General features: G+C 53.4%; 1 protein-coding gene across 1 annotated transcript in view; it reads right to left on the bottom strand.

Annotated features, from left to right (window-relative positions):
• LOC140410329 (sodium/potassium-transporting ATPase subunit alpha-2) overlaps positions 1-16,407 on the bottom strand; it is a 725,899-nt gene that overhangs the window by 146,718 nt on the left and 562,774 nt on the right. The window contains exons 16-18 of the mRNA XM_072498323.1: positions 16,128-16,296; positions 15,737-15,891; positions 14,911-15,034 (exon numbers count right to left, since the gene is read on the bottom strand). Coding sequence (XP_072354424.1) covers positions 14,911-15,034; positions 15,737-15,891; positions 16,128-16,296 — 448 coding nt within the window. The remainder of the gene's footprint in view (positions 1-14,910; positions 15,035-15,736; positions 15,892-16,127; positions 16,297-16,407) is intronic.

The following is a 16,407-nucleotide window of genomic DNA, read 5'->3' as shown; positions in this document are numbered from 1 at the left end:
CCTCTCTCACCAATCCGTCTGTCCTCCATGCTAACCCTCCATTCTCTCACTCACTCTCTCTCTCATTCCCTCTCTCACCAATCCGTCTGTCCGCCATGCTAACCCTCCATTCTCTCACTTCCTCTCTCTCTCGTTCCCTCTCTCACCAATCCGTCTGTCCGCCATGCTAAGCCTCCATTCTCTCACAACCTCTCTCTCTCGTTCCCTCTCTCACCAATCCATCTGTCCGCTATGCTAACCCTCCATTCTCTCACTCCCTCTCTCATTCCCTCTCTCACCAATCCGTCTGTCCGCCATGCTAACCTTCCATTCCTCACTCCCTCTCTCTCTCATTCCCTCTCTCACAAATCCGTCTGTCCGCCATGCTAACCCTCCATTCTCTCACTCCCTCCATCTCTCATTCCCTCTCTCACCAATCCATCTGTTCGCCATGATAACCCTCCATTCTCTCCCTCTTCCTCTCTCTCATTCCCTCTCTCACCAATCCGTCTGTCCGCCATGCAAACCCTCCATTCTCTCACTCCCTCTCTCGTTCCCTCTCTCACCAATCCGTCTGTCCGCCATGCTAGCCCTCCATTCTCTCACTCCCTCTCTCATTCCCCAACTCACCAATCCGTCTGTCCGCCATGCTAACCTTCCATTCCTCACTACCTCTCTCTCTCATTCCCTCTCACACCAATCCGTCTGTCCGCCATGCTAACCCTCCATTCTCTCACTCCCTCCATCTCTCATTCCCTCTCTCAACAATCCATCTGTTCGCCATGATAACCCTCCATTCTCTCCCTCTCCCTCTCTCTCATTCCCTCTCTCACCAATCCGTCTGTCCGCCATGCTAACCCTCCATTCTCTCACTCCCTCTCTCGTTCCCTCTCTCACCAATCCGTCTGTACGCCATGCTAACCATCCATTCTCTCACTCCCTCTCTCGTTCCCTCTCTCACCAATCCGTCTGTCCGCCATGCTAACCCTCCATTCTCTCACTCCCTCGCTCTCTCATTCCCTCTCTCACCAATCCGCCTGTCCGCCATGCTTACCCTCCATTCTCTCACTCCCCCTCTCTCTCATTCCCTCTCTCACCAATCCGTCTGTCCGCCATGCTAACCCTCCAGTCTCTCACTCCCTCTCTCGTTCCCTCTCTCACCAATCCGTCTGTCCGCCATGCTAACCCTCCATTCTCTCACTCCCTCTCTCTCTCATTCCCTCTCTCACCAATCCATCTGTCCGCCATGCTAACCCTCCATTCTCTCACTCCCTCTCTCATTCCCTCCCTCACCAATCCATCGGTCCGCCATGCTAACCCTCCATTCTCTCACTCCCTCTCTCTCTCGTTCCCTCTCTCACCAATCCGTCTGTACGCTATGCTAACCCTCCATTCTCTCGTTCCCTCTCTCACCAATCCGTCTGTCCGCCATGCTAGCCCTCCATTCTCTCACTCCCTCCCTCTCTCATTCCCCAACTCACCAATCCGTCTGTCCGCCTTGCTAACCTTCCATTCATCACTACCTCTCTCTCTCATTCCCTCTCTCACCAATGCGTCTGTCCGCCATGCTAACCCTCCATTCTCGCACTCCCTCCATCTCTCATTCCCTCTCTCACCAATCCATCTGTTCGCCATGATAACCCTCCATTCTCTCCCTCTCTCTCATTCCCTCTCTCACCAATCCGTCTGTCCGCCATGCTAACCCTCCATTCTCTCACTCCCTCTCTCGTTCCCTCTCTCACCAATCCGTCTGTACGCCATGCTAACCCTCCATTCTCTCACTCCCTCTCTTGTTCCCTCTCTCACCAATCCGTCTGTCCGCCATGCTAACCCTCCATTCTCTCACTCCCTCGCTCTCTCATTCCCTCTCTCACCAATCCGTCTGTCCGCCATGCTAACCCTCCATTCTCTTACTCCCACTCTCTCTCATTCCCTCTCTCACCAATCCGTCTGTCCGCCATGCTAACCCTCCATTCTCTCACTCCCTCCCTCTCTCATTCCCCAACTCACCAATCCGTCTGTCCGCCATGCTAACCTTCCATTCATCACTACCTCTCTCTCTCATTCCCTCTCTCACCAATGCGTCTGTCCGCCATGCTAACCCTCCATTCTCGCACTCCCTCCATCTCTCATTCCCTCTCTCACCAATCCATCTGTTCGCCATGATATCCCTCCATTCTCTCCCTCTCCCTCTCTCTCATTCCCTCTCTCACCAATCCGTCTGTCCGCCATGCTAGCCCTCCATTCTCTCACTCCCTCCCTCTCTCATTCCCCAACTCACCAATCCGTCTGTCCTCCATACCAACCTTCCATTCATCACTACCTCTCTCTCTCGTTCCCTCTCTCACCAATCCGTCTGTACGCCATGCTAACCCTCCATTCTCTCACTCCCTCTCTTGTTCCCTCTCTCACCAATCCGTCTGTCCGCCATGCTAACCCTCCATTCTCTCACTCCCTCGCTCTCTCATTCCCTCTCTCACCAATCCGTCTGTCCGCCATGCTAACCCTCCATTCTCTTACTCCCACTCTCTCTCATTCCCTCTCTCACCAATCCGTCTGTCCGCCATGCTAACCCTCCATTCCCTCACTCCCTCGCTCTCTCATTCCCTCTCTCACCAATCCGTCAGTCCGCCATGCTAACCCTCCATTCTCTTACTCCCACTCTCTCTCATTCCCTCTCTCACCAATCCGTCTGTCCGCCATGCTAACCCTCCATTCTCTCACTCCCTCTCTCGTTCCTTCTCTCACCAATCCGTCTGTCCTCCATGCTTACCCTTCATTCTCTCACTCCCTTGCTCTCTCATTCCCTCTCTCACCAATTCGTCTGTCCGCCATGCTAACCCTCCATTCTCTCACTCCCTCTCCCTCTCATTCCCTCTCACCAATTCGTCTGTCCGCCATGCTAACGCTCCATTCTCTCCCTCTCCCTCTCCCTCTCTCTCATTCCCTCTCTCACCAATCCGTCTGTCCGCCATGCTAACCATCCATTCTCTCACTCCCTCCATCTCCCATTCCCTCTCTCTCCAATCCATCTGTTCGCCAGGATAACCCTCCAGTCTCTCCCTCTCTCACCAATCCGTCTGTCCGCCATGCTAACCCTCAATTCTCTCACTCCCTCTCTCGTTCCCTCTCTCACCAATCCGTCTGTACGCCATACTAACCATCCATTCTCTCACTCCCTCTCTCGTTCCCTCTCTCACCAATCCATCTGTCCGCCATGCTAACCCTCCATTCGCTCACTCCCTCGCGCTCTCATTCCCTCTCTCACCAATCCGTCTGTCCGCCATGCTAACCCTCCATTCTCTCACTCCTCTCTCTCACCAATCCGTCTGTACGCTATGCTAACCCTCCATTCTCTCACTCCCTCTCTCTCTAATTCCCTCTCTCACCAATCCGTCTGTCCGCCATGCTAACCCTCCATTCTCTCACTCCCTCTCTCTCTAATTCCCTCTCTCACCAATCCGTCTGACCGCCATGCTAACCCTCCATTCTCTCACTCCCTCTCTCTCTCATTCCCTCTCTCACCAATCCGTCTGTCCGCCATGCTAACCCTCCATTCTCTCACTCCCTCCCTCTCGCATTCCCTCTCACCAATCCGTCTGTCCGCCATGCTAACCCTCCATTCTCTCACTCCTCTCTCTCACCAATCCATCTGTCCGCCATGCTAACCCTCCATTCTCTCACAACCTCTCTCTCTCGTTCCCTCTCTCACCAATCCGTCTGTACGCTATGCTAACCCTCCATTCTCTCGTTCCCTCTCTCACCAATCCGACTGTCCGCCATGCTAGCCCTCCATTCTCTCACTCCCTCCCCCTCTCTCATTCCCCAACTCACCAATCCGTCTGTCCGCCTTGCTAACCTTCCATTCATCACTACCTCTCTCTCTCATTCCCTCTCTCACCAATGCGTCTGTCCGCCATGCTAACCCTCCATTCTCTCACTCCCTCTCTCTCTAATTCCCTCTCTCACCAATCCGTCTGACCGCCATGCTAACCCTCCATTCTCTCACTCCCTCTCTCTCTCATTCCCTCTCTCACCAATCCGTCTGTCCGCCATGCTAACCCTCCATTCTCTCACTCCCTCCCTCTCGCATTCCCTCTTACCAATCCGTCTGTCCGCCATGCTAACACTCCATTCTCTCACTCCTCTCTCTCACCAATCCATCTGTCCGCCATGCTAACCCTCCATTCTCTCACAACCTCTCTCTCTCGTTCGCTCTCTCACCAATCCGTCTGTACGCTATGCTAACCCTCCATTCTCTCGTTCCCTCTCTCACCAATCCGTCTGTCCGCCATGCTAGCCCTCCATTCTCTCACTCCCTCCCTCTCTCATTCCCCAACTCACCAATCCGTCTGTCCGCCTTGCTAACCTTCCATTCATCACTACCTCTCTCTCTCATTCCCTCTCTCACCAATGCGTCTGTCCGCCATGCTAACCCTCCATTCTCGCACTCCCTCCATCTCTCATTCCCTCTCTCACCAATCCATCTGTTCGCCATGATAACCCTCCATTCTCTCCCTCTCCCTCTCTCTCATTCCCTCTCTCACCAATCCGTCTGTCCGCCATGCTAACCCTCCATTCTCTCACTCCCTCTCTCGTTCCCTCTCTCACCAATCCGTCTGTAAGCCATGCTAACCCTCCATTCTCTCACTCCCTCTCTTGTTCCCTCTCACCAATCCGTCTGTCCGCCATGCTAACCCTCCATTCTCTCACTCCCTCGCTCTCTCATTCCCTCTCACCAATCCGTCTGTCCGCCATGCTAACCCTCCATTCTCTTACTCCCACTCTCTCTCATTCCCTCTCTCACCAATCCGTCTGTCCGCCATGCTAACCCTCCATTCTCTCACTCCCTCTCTCTCTCATTCCCTCTCTCACCAATCCGTCTGTCCGCCATGCTAACCCTCCATTCTCTCACTCCCTCTCTCTCTCATTCCCTCTCTCACCAATCCGCCTGTCCGCCATGCTAACCCTTCATTCTCTCACTCCCTCTCTCGTTCCCCCTCTCATGAATCCATTTGTACGGCATGCTAACCCTCCATTCTCTCACTCCCTCTCTCTCTCACCAATCCGTCTGTACGCTATGCTAACCCTCCATTCTCTCACTTCCTCTCTCGTTCCCTCTCTCATGAATCCGTTTGTACGGCATGCTAACCCTCCATTCTCTCACTCCCTCTCTCGTTCCTTCTCTCACCAATCCGTCTGTCCTCCATGCTTACCCTCCATTCTCTCACTCCCTTGCTCTCTCATTCCCTCTCTCACCAATCCGTCTGTACGCTATACTAACCCTCCATTCTCTGACTCCCTCTCTCTCACATTCCCTCTCTCACCAATTCGTCTGTCCGCCATGCTAACCCTCCATTCTCTCACTCCCTCTCCCTCTCATTCCCTCTCACCAATTCGTCTGTCCGCCATGCTAACCCTCCATTCTCTCACTCCCTCAATCTCTCATTCCCTCTCTCACCAATCCATCTGTTCGCCATGATAACCCTCCATTCTCTCCCTCTCCCTCTCTCTCATTCCCTCTCTCATCAATCCGTCTGTCCGCCATGCTAACCATCCATTCTCTCACTCCCTCCATCTCCCATTCCCTCTCTCTCCAATCCATCTGTTCGCCATGATAACCCTCCATTTTCTCCCTCTCTCACCAATCCGTCTGTCCGCCATGCTAACCCTCAATTCTCTCACTCCCTCTCTCGTTCCCTCTCTCACCAATCCGTCTGTACGCCATACTAAACATCCATTCTCTCACTCCCTCTCTCGTTCCCTCTCTCACCAATCCATCTGTCCGCCATGCTAACCCTCCATTCTCTCACTCCCTCGCGCTCTCATTCCCTCTCTCACCAATCCGTCTGTCCGCCATGCTAACCCTCCATTCTCTCACTCCTCTCTCTCACCAATCCGTCTGTACGCTATGCTAACCCTCCATTCTCTCACTCCCTCCCTCTCGCATTCCCTCTCACCAATCCGTCTGTCCGCCATGCTAACCCTCCATTCTCTCACTCCTCTCTCTCACCAATCCATCTGTCCGCCATGCTAACCCTCCATTCTCTCACAACCTCTCTCTCTCGTTCCCTCTCTCACCAATCCGTCTGTACGCTATGCTAACCCTCCATTCTCTCGTTCCCTCTCTCACCAATCCGTCTGTCCGCCATGCTAGCCCTCCATTCTCTCACTCCCTCCCTCTCTCATTCCCCAACTCACCAATCCGTCTGTCCGCCTTGCTAACCTTCCATTCATCACTACCTCTCTCTCTCATTCCCTCTCTCACCAATGCGTCTGTCCGCCATGCTAACCCTCCATTCTCGCACTCCCTCCATCTCTCATTCCCTCTCTCACCAATCCATCTGTTCGCCATGATAACCCTCCATTCTCTCCCTCTCCCTCTCTCTCATTCCCTCTCTCACCAATCCGTCTGTCCGCCATGCTAACCCTCCATTCTCTCACTCCCTCTCTCGTTCCCTCTCTCACCAATCCGTCTGTACACCATGCTAACCCTCCATTCTCTCACTCCCTCTCTTGTTCCCTCTCTCACCAATCCATCTGTCCGCCATGCTAACCCTCCATTCTCTCACTCCCTCGCTCTCTCATTCCCTCTCTCACCAATCCGTCTGTCCGCCATGCTAACCCTCCATTCTCTTACTCCCACTCTCTCTCATTCCCTCTCTCACCAATCCGTCTGTCCGCCATGCTAACCCTCCATTCTCTCACTCCCTCTCTCGTTCCTTCTCTCACCAATCCGTCTGTCCTCCATGCTTACCCTCCATTCTCTCACTCCCTTGCTCTCTCATTCCCTCTCTCACCAATCCGTCTGTACGCTATACTAACCCTCCATTCTCTCACTCCCTCTCTCTCACATTCCCTCTCTCACCAATTCGTCTGTCCGCCATGCTAACCCTCCATTCTCTCACTCCCTCTCTCTCTCATTCCCACTCACCAATCCGTCTGTCTGCCATGCTAACCCTCCATTCTCTCACTCCCCCTCTCTCTCTTTCCCTCTCTCACCAATCCGTCTGTCCGCCATGCTAACCCTCCATTCTCTCACAACCTCTCTCTCTCGTTCCCTCTCTCACCAATCCGTCTGTACGCTATGCTAACCCTCCATTCTCTCGTTCCCTCTCTCACCAATCCGTCTGTCCGCCATGCTAGCCCTCCATTCTCTCACTCCCTCCCTCTCTCATTCCCCAACTCACCAATCCGTCTGTCCGCCTTGCTAACCTTCCATTCATCACTACCTCTCTCTCTTATTCCCTCTCTCACCAATGCGTCTGTCCGCCATGCTAACCCTCCATTCTCGCACTCCCTCCATCTCTCATTCCCTCTCTCACCAATCCATCTGTTCGCCATGATAACCCTCCATTCTCTCCCTCTCCCTCTCTCTCATTCCCTCTCACCAATCCGTCTGTCCGCCATGCTAACCCTCCATTCTCTCACTCCCTCTCTCGTTCCCTCTCTCACCAATCCGTCTGTACGCCATGCTAACCCTCCATTCTCTCACTCCCTCTCTCGTTCCTTCTCTCACCAATCCGTCTGTCCTCCATGCTTACCCTCCATTCTCTCACTCCCTTGCTCTCTCATTCCCTCTCTCACCAATCCGTCTGTACGCTATACTAACCCTCCATTCTCTCACTCCCTCTCTCTCACATTCCCTCTCTCACCAATTCGTCTGTCCGCCATGCTAACCCTCCATTCTCTCACTCCCTCTCCCTCTCATTCCCACTCACCAATCCGTCTGTCCGCCATGCTAACCCTCCATTCTCTCACTCCCTCTCTCTCTCTATCCCTCTCTCACCAATCCGTCTGTCCGCCATGCTAACCCTCCATTCTCTCACTCCCTCTCTCTCTCTATCCCTCTCTCACCAATCCGTCTGTCCGCCATGCTAACCCTCCATTCTCTCACTCTCTCTGTCATTCCCTCTCTCATCAATCCGGCTGTCCGCCATGCTAACCCTCCATTCTCTCACTCCCTCTCTCTCATTCCCTCTCTCACCAATCCGTCTGTACTCTATGCTAACCCTCCATTCTCTTAATCCCTCTCTCATTCCCTCTCTCACCAATCAGTCTGTCCGCCATGCTAACCCTCTATTCTCTCACTCCCTCTCTCATTCCCTCTCTCACCAATCCGTCTGTCTGCCATGCTATCCCTCCATTATCTCACTCCCCCTCTCTCTCATTCCCTCCCTCACCAATCCGGCTGTACCCTATGCTAACCATCCATTCTCTCACTCCCTCTCTCGTTCCCCCTCTCATGAATCCAATTGTACGGCATGCTAACCCTCCATTCTCTCACTCCTCTCTCTCTCATTCCCTCTCTCACCAATCCGTCTGTACGCTATGCTAACCCTCCATTCTCTCACTCCCTCTCTCATTCCCTCTCTCACCAATCCGTCTGTCCGCCATGCTAACCCTCCATTCTCTCACTCCTTCTCTCTCTAATTCCCTCTCTCACCAATCCGTCTGTCCGCCATGCTAACCCACCATTCTCTCACTCCCTCTCTCTCTCATTCCCTCTCTCACCAATCCGTCTGTACGCCATGCTAACCATCCATTCTCTCACTCCCTCTCTCGTTCCCTCTCTCACCAATCCGTCTGTCCGCCATGCTAACCCTCCATTCTCTCACTCCCTCGCTCTCTCATTCCCTCTCTCACCAATCCGTCTGTCCGCCATGCTAACCCTCCATTCTCTCACTCCCTCTCTCTCTCATTCCCTCTCTCACCAATCCGTCTGTCCGCCATGCTAACCCTCCATTCTCTCACTCCCTCTCTCTCTCGTTCCCTCTCACCAATCTGTCTGTCCGCCATGCTAACCCTCCATTCTCTCACTCCCTCTCTCTCTCATTCCCTCTCTCACCAATCCGTCTGTCCGCCATGCTAACCCTTCATTCTCTCACTCCCTCTCTCGTTCCCCCTCTCATGAATCCATTTGTACGGCATGCTAACCCTCCATTCTCTCACTCCCTCTCTCTCTCACCAATCCGTCTGTACGCTATGCTAACCCTCCATTCTCTCACTTCCTCTCTCGTTCCCTCTCTCATGAATCCGTTTGTACGGCATGCTAACCCTCCATCCTCTCACACCCTCTCTCTATCATTCCCTCTCTCACCAATCCGTCTGTCCGCCATGCTAACCCTCCATTCTCTCACTCCCTCTCTCTCTCAATCCCTCTCTCACCAATCCGTCTGTCCGCCATGCTAACCCTCCATTCTCTCACTCCCTCTCTCTCTCATTCCCTCTCTCACCAATCCGTCTGTCCGCCATGCTAACCCTCCATTCTCTCACTCTCCCTCTCTCTCTCATTCCCTCTCTCACCAATCCGTCTGTCCGCCATGCTAACCCTCCATTCTCTCACTCACTCCCTCTCTCATTCCCTCTCTCACCAATCCGTCTGTCCGCCATGCTAACCCTCCATTCTCTCACTCCCTCTCTCTCATTCCCTCTCTCACCAATCCGTCTGTCCGCCATGCTAACCCTCCATTCTCTAACTCCCTCTCTCTCTCATTCCCTCTCTCACCAATCCGTCTGTCCGCCATGCTCACCCTCCATTCTCTCACTCCCTCTCTCGTTCCTTCTTTCACCAATCCGTCTGTCCGCCATGCTAACCCTCCATTCTCTCACTCCCTCTCTCTCTCATTCCATCTCTCACCAATCCGTCTGTCCGCCATGCTAACCCTCCATTCTCTCACTCCCTCTCTCTCTCGTTCCCTCTCTCACCAATACGTCTGTCCGCCATGCTAACCCTCCATTCTCACTCCCTCTCTCTCTCGTTTCCTCTCACCAATCCGTCTGTCCGCCATGCTAACCCTCCATTCTCTCACTCCCTCTCTCGTTCCTTCTCACCAATCCGTCTGTCCGCCATGCTAACCCTCCATTCTCTCACTCCCTCTCTCTCTCATTCCGTCTCTCACCAATCCGTCTGTCCGCCATGCTAACCCTCCATTCTCTCACTCCCTCTCTAATTCCCTCTCACCAATCCGTCTGTCCGCCATGTTAACCCTCCATTCTCTCACTCCCTCTCTCTCTCATTCCCTCTCTCACCAATCCGTCTGTCTGCCATGCTAACCTTCCATTCTCTCACTCCCTCTCTCTCTCATTCCATCTCTCACCAATCCGTCTGTCCGCCATGCTAACCCTCCATTCTCTCACTCCCTCTCTCGTTCCCTCTCTCACCAATCCGTCTGCACGCCATGCTAACCCTCCATTCTCTCACTCCCTCCCTCGTTCCCTCTCTCATTAATCCGTTTGTACGGCATGCTAACCCTCCATTCTGTCCCTCTCTCTATCTCTCGTTCCCTCTCTCACCAATCCATCTGTACGCTATGCTAACCCTCCATTCTCTCACTCCCTCTCTCGTTCCCTCTCTCACCAATCCGTCTATCCGCCATGCTAACCCTCCATTCTCTTACTCCATCTCTCTCTCACCAATCCGTCTATACGCCATGCTAACCCTCCATTCTCTATCTCTCTCTCACGTTCCCTCTCTCACCAATCCGTCTGTCCGCCATGCTAACCCTCCATTCTCTCACTCCCTCTCTCGTTCCCTCTCTCACCAATCCGTCTGTCCGCCATGCTAACCCTCCATTCTCTCACTCCCTCCCTCTCTCATTCCCTCTCTCACCAATCCATCTGTTCGCCATGATGACCCTCCATTCTCTCCCTCTCCCTCTCTCTCATTCCCTCTCTCACCAATCCGTCTGTCCGCCATGCTAACCCTCCATTCTCTCACTTCCTCTCCCGTTCCCTCTCTCACCAATCCGTCTGTACGCCATGCTAACCCTCCATTCTCTCACTCCCTCTCTCGTTCCCTCTCTCACCAATCCGTCTGTCCGCCATGCTATCCCTCCATTCTCTCACTCCCTCGCTCTCTCATACCCTCTCTCACCAATCCGTCTGTCCGTCATGCTTACCCTCCATTCTCTCACTCCCTCTCTCTCTCATTCCCTCTCTCACCATTCCGCCTGTATGCTATGCTAACCCTCCATTCTCTCACTCCCTCTCTCGTTCCCTCTCTCATGAATCCGTTTGTACGGCATGCTAACCCGCCATTCTCTCCCTCTCCCTCTCTCTCATTCCCTCTCTCATCAATCCGTCTGTCCGCCATGCTAAACCTCCATTCTCTCACTCCCCCTCTCGTTCCCTCTCTCACCAATCCGTCTGTCCGCCATGCTAACCCTCCATTCTCTCACTCCCTCGCTCTCTCATTCCCTCTCTCACCAATCCGTCTGTACGCTATGCTAACCCTCCATTCTCTCACTCCCTCTCTCGTTCCCTCTCTCACCAATCCGTCTGTCCGCCATGCTAACCATCCATTCTCTCACTCCCTCTCTCGTTCCCTCTCTCACCAATCCGTCTGTCCGCCATGCTAACCCTCCATTCTCTCACTCCCTCGCTCTCTCATTCCCTCTCTCACCAATCCGTCTGTACGCTATGCTAACCCTCTATTCTCTCACTCCCTCTCTCATTCCCTCTCTCACCAATCCATCTGTCCGCCATGCTAACCCTCCATTCTCTCACTCCCTCTCTCGTTCCCTCTCTCACCAATCCGTCTGTCCGCCATGCTAACCCTCCATTCTCTCACTCCCTCTCTCTCTCATTCCCTCTCTCACCAATCCGTCTGTCCGCCATGCTAACCCTCCATTCTCTCACTCCCTCTCTCACCAATCCGTCAGTCCGCCATGCTAACCCTCCATTCTCTCACTCCCTCTCTCGTTCCCTCTCTCACTCATCCGTCTGTCCGCCATGCTTACCCTCCAGTCTCTCACTCCCTCGCTCTCTCATTCCCTCTCTCACCAATCCGTCTGTACGCTATGCTAACCCTCCATTCTCTCACTCCCTCTCTCGTTCCCTCTCTCACCAATCCGTCTGTCCGCCATGCTAACCCTCCATTCTCTCACTCCCTCTCTCTCTCATTCCCTCTCTCACCAATCCATCTGTCCGCCATGCTAACCCTCCATTCTCTCACTCCCTCGCTCATTCCCTCCCTCACCAATCCATCTGTCCGCCATGCTAACCCTCCATTCTCTCACTCCCTCTCTCTCTCTTTCCCTCTCTCACCAATCAGTCTGTCGGCCATGCTAACCCTCCATTCTCTCAATCCCTCTCTCTCTCATTCCGTCTCTCACCAATCCGTCTGTCCGCCATTCTAACCCTCCATTCTCTCACTCCCCCTCTCTCTCATTCCCTCTCTCACCTATCCGTCTGTCCGCCATGCTAACCCTCCATTCTCTCTCTCCTTCTCTCTCTTGTTCCCTCTCTCACCAATCAGTCTGTCCGCCATGCTAACCCTCCATTCTCTCACTCCCTCTCTCTCTCGTTCCCTCTCTCACCAATCCGCCTTTACGCTATGCTGACCCTCCATTCTCTCACTCCCTCTCTCGCTCGTTCCCTCTCACCAATTCGTCTGTCCGCCATGCTAACCCTCCATTCTCTCACTCCCTCTCTCTCTCATTCCCTCTCTTACCAATCCGTCTGTACGCCATGCTAACCCTCCATTCTCTCACTCCCTCGCTCTCTCATTCCCTCTCTCACCAATCCGTCTGTCCGCCATGCTAACCCTCCATTCTCTCACTCCCTCTCTCGTTCCCCCTCTCATGAATCCATTTGTACGGCATGCTAACCCTCCGTTCTCTCACTCCCTCTCTCTCTCACCAATCCGTCTGTACGCTATGCTAACCCTCCATTCTCTCACTTCCTCTCTCGTTCTCTCTCTCATGAATCCGTTTGTACGGCATGCTCATCCTCCATTCTCTCACTCCCTCTCTCTATCATTCCCTCTCTCACCAATCCGTCTGTCCGCCATGCTAACCCTCCATTCTCTCACTCCCTCTCTCTCTCAATCCCTCTCTCACCAATCCGTCTGTCCGCCATGCTAACCCTCCATTCTCTCACTCCCTCTCTCTCTCATTCCCTCTCTCACCAATCTGTCTGTCCGCCATGCTAACCCTCCATTCTCTCACTACCCCTCTCATTCCCTCTCTCACCAATCCGTCTGTCCGCCATGCTAACCCTCCATTCTCTCACTCCCTCTCTCTCTCATTCCCTCTCTCACCAATCCGTCTGTCCGCCATGCTAACCCTCCATTCTCTCACTCCCTCTCTCTCTCATTCCCTCTCTCACCAATCCGTCTGTCCGCCATGCTAACCCTCCATTCTCTCACTCCCTCTCTCGTTCCTTCTCTCACCAATCCGTCTGTCCGCCATGCTAACCCTCCATTCTCTCACTCCCTCTCTCTCTCATTCCCTCTCTCACCAATCCGCCTGTCCGCCATGCTAACCCTCCATTCTCACTCCCTCTCTCTCTCATTCCATCTCTCACCAATCCGTCTGTCCGCCATGCTAACCCTCCATTCTCTCACTCCCTCTCTCTCTCATTCCCTCTCTCACCAATCCGTCTGTCCGCCATGCTAACCCTCCATTCTCTCACTCCTTCTCTCGTTCCCTCTCTCACCAATCCGTCTGCACGCCATGCTAACCCTCCATTCTCTCACTCCCTCCCTCTCTCATTCCCTCTCTCACCAATCCGCCTGTATGCTATGCTAACCCTCCATTCTCTCACTCCCTCTCTCGTTCCCTCTCTCATTAATCCGTTTGTACGGCATGCTAACCCTCCATTCTGTCCCTCTCTCTCTCTCTCGTTCCCTCTCTCACCAATCCATCTGTACGCTATGCTAACCCTCCATTCTCTCACTCCCTCTCTCGTTCCCTCTCTCACCAATCCGTCTATCCGCCATACTAACCCTCCATTCTCTCAATCCCTCTCTCATTCCCTCTCTCACCTAACCGTCTGTCCGCCATGCTAACCCTCCATTCTCTATCTCTCTCTCACGTTCCCTCTCTCACCAATCCGTCTGTCCGCCATGCTAACCCTCCATTCTCTCACTCCCTCTCTCGTTCCCTCTCTCACCAATCCGTCTGTCCGCCATGCTAACCCTCCATTCTCTCACTCCCTCCCTCTCTCATTCCCTCTCTCACCAATCCATCTGTTCGCCATGATGACCCTCCATTCTCTCCCTCTCCCTCTCTCTCATTCCCTCTCTCACCAATCCGTCTGTCCGCCATGCTAACCCTCCATTCTCTCACTCCCTCGCTCTCTCATACCCTCTCTCACCAATCCGTCTGTCCGCCATGCTAACCCTCCATTCTCTCACTCCCTCTCTCTCTCATTCCCTCTCTCACCAATCCGCCTGTATGCTATGCTCACCCTCCATTCTCTCACTCCCTCTCTCGTTTCCTCGCTCATGAATCCGTTTGTACGGCATGCTAACCCTCCATTCTCTCTCTCCTTCTCTCATCAATCCGTCTACGCTATGCTGACCCCCCATTCTCACTCCCTCTCTCTCTCTCATTCCCTCTCTCTCACTGATCAGTCTGTACGCCTTGCTGATCTTCACCTGCTCCCTCTCTCGTTCCCTCTCTCTCACTGAATAGTCTGTGCACCATGCTGATCTTCACCCTCTCTCTCTCTCGTTCCCTCTCTCTCATTCGTCAGTCTGTACGCCATGCTGATCTTCACCCGCTCCCTCTCTCGTTCCCTCTCTCTCACTGATCTATCTGTGCGCCATGCTGATCTTCACCCTCTCTCTCTCTCGTTCCCTCTCTCACTGATCAGTCTGTGCGCCATGCTGACCCTTCACCCCCTCCCCATCTCGTTCCCTCTCACCGATCTGCCCGTAACCATGCTGATTCTCCCACCTCTCTCCTTTCCCGTCATTCCCTCTCCCTCGTTCCCTCTCTCCCTCTCTCTCCCTCGTTTCCCTCTCTCTCACCGATCTGTCCCTACACCATGCTGATCCTCCCACCCTCTTTCTCCCTTCCCTTCCCCTCCCTCCCTCATTCCTTCGCTCCCTCTCTCTCACCGATCTGTCCATATGCCATGCTGATCCTGCCACCCGCTCTCCCATTCCCTCGTTCCCTCCCTTCACCTCGTTCCGTCTCTCACCGATCTGACCATACGCCATGCTGATCAGCTTTTCGTTCACTAATTTGTCCGTTTTTGGATTCCGAGGTTGGCGTTTCATGATGTCACTCTCGGCTGCTTCATAAGCCAATGAGATCGCAGGAACCTGATGGTTAGAGAACAGAGATTAGGAACCATCCAATCACAAACCAACAAAACCCCGTCCAATTCCTGCTAATTGCATCAATTGAGGATAAGCACAGCCAGTTGGAGGTTCTTGTTTAGATGGTCACTTGAGCAGAGACTCACTGACATCGGAGTGGAGTTTGAAGATATAAACCTGAACCTGTAACGAAAAACTCTTGCCAATAAATCGAAATCTTAGTAAACACTACCTCTGATTTCTTCCTTCGCCAAATGACTATCAGGTTACACCAATCCCCTCCAAATCCTCTCCCTTCCAACTCCTCTCTCCCCCAAACCCTATCCCCGCCAATCTCTTCCCATCACATTCCCCTCCTCCAATTCATCTGTCCTTCACATCCCTCCCTTACTACTCATCTCCTCCAATCAGCCTCGCCTCCAATTCCCTCCTCTTCCCTCACTTCACTTCCCCTTCCAATTGGACGGGGATCCTCCAATTCCCCTCCCTCCAATTTTTCCCTCTATTTCTCCCCCCTCCAATTCCCCTCTATTTCAATACACTCCCCTCCAATCTGTCTCCCTATCAAGCCCCTTCGCTCCAATTCTTTCCTTTTATCTCTCTTTGTGCACAGTCTGTCTCTCTCCATCTCTGTCTCTCTTTGTGTGTGTGCCTGTGTGTCTTTCTCTCTCCCTGTCCCAGTCTCTCTCTCTCTCAAACACTCACCATATCTGTGCCGAGGTCAATGCAGAGGATGGTGACGGTCCCCAGAGCAAGAGGGATGTTTGCAACGATGAAGAGAAGGAATGGAGTGATTTCTGGGATGTTGCTGGTCAGGGTGTAGGCGATTGACTTCTTCAGGTTGTCGAATATCAGGCGCCCTGTGGGATTGACAAATCAGCCTTACTGAGGTACTGAGCTAACAAATGCACAGAAAGATCCCAGATCAACCAGAGAGCCACCCCACATGTTCCTCCCTCAGCAGAGTCCAGTGCGATACTCAGCCCCACTCCAGGATGACACCAGCCCATCAGTTACAACCCACCCCCGAAACTCTTCCTCCCCAGCTCCCCCACCCCCCCCCCCCCCGCCACCCCCATCCACTCCCCTTCCCCACCTTCTTCCACACCCGTTACGATGGAGGCGAAGTTGTCGTCCAACAGGATCATGTCGGCTGCCTGTTTGGAGACATCGGAGCCCGAGATCCCCATGGCAACGCCGATGTCCGCCTTCTTTAAGGCGGGCGAGTCATTGACACCATCTCCCGTCACGGCCACAATGGCACCCTGCAGAGGGAAGCAGAGAAACAGTTATTTTATATTTATTTTCTTTTTATAAATTTAGAGTACCCAATTCATTTTTCCAATTAAGGGGGCAATTCAGCATGGCCAATCCAC

This window comes from Scyliorhinus torazame, chromosome 4 (genome assembly GCF_047496885.1).
Source record: "Scyliorhinus torazame isolate Kashiwa2021f chromosome 4, sScyTor2.1, whole genome shotgun sequence".
NCBI lineage: Eukaryota > Metazoa > Chordata > Chondrichthyes > Carcharhiniformes > Scyliorhinidae > Scyliorhinus > Scyliorhinus torazame.
This window is presented reverse-complemented; position numbering and strand designations above follow the sequence as displayed.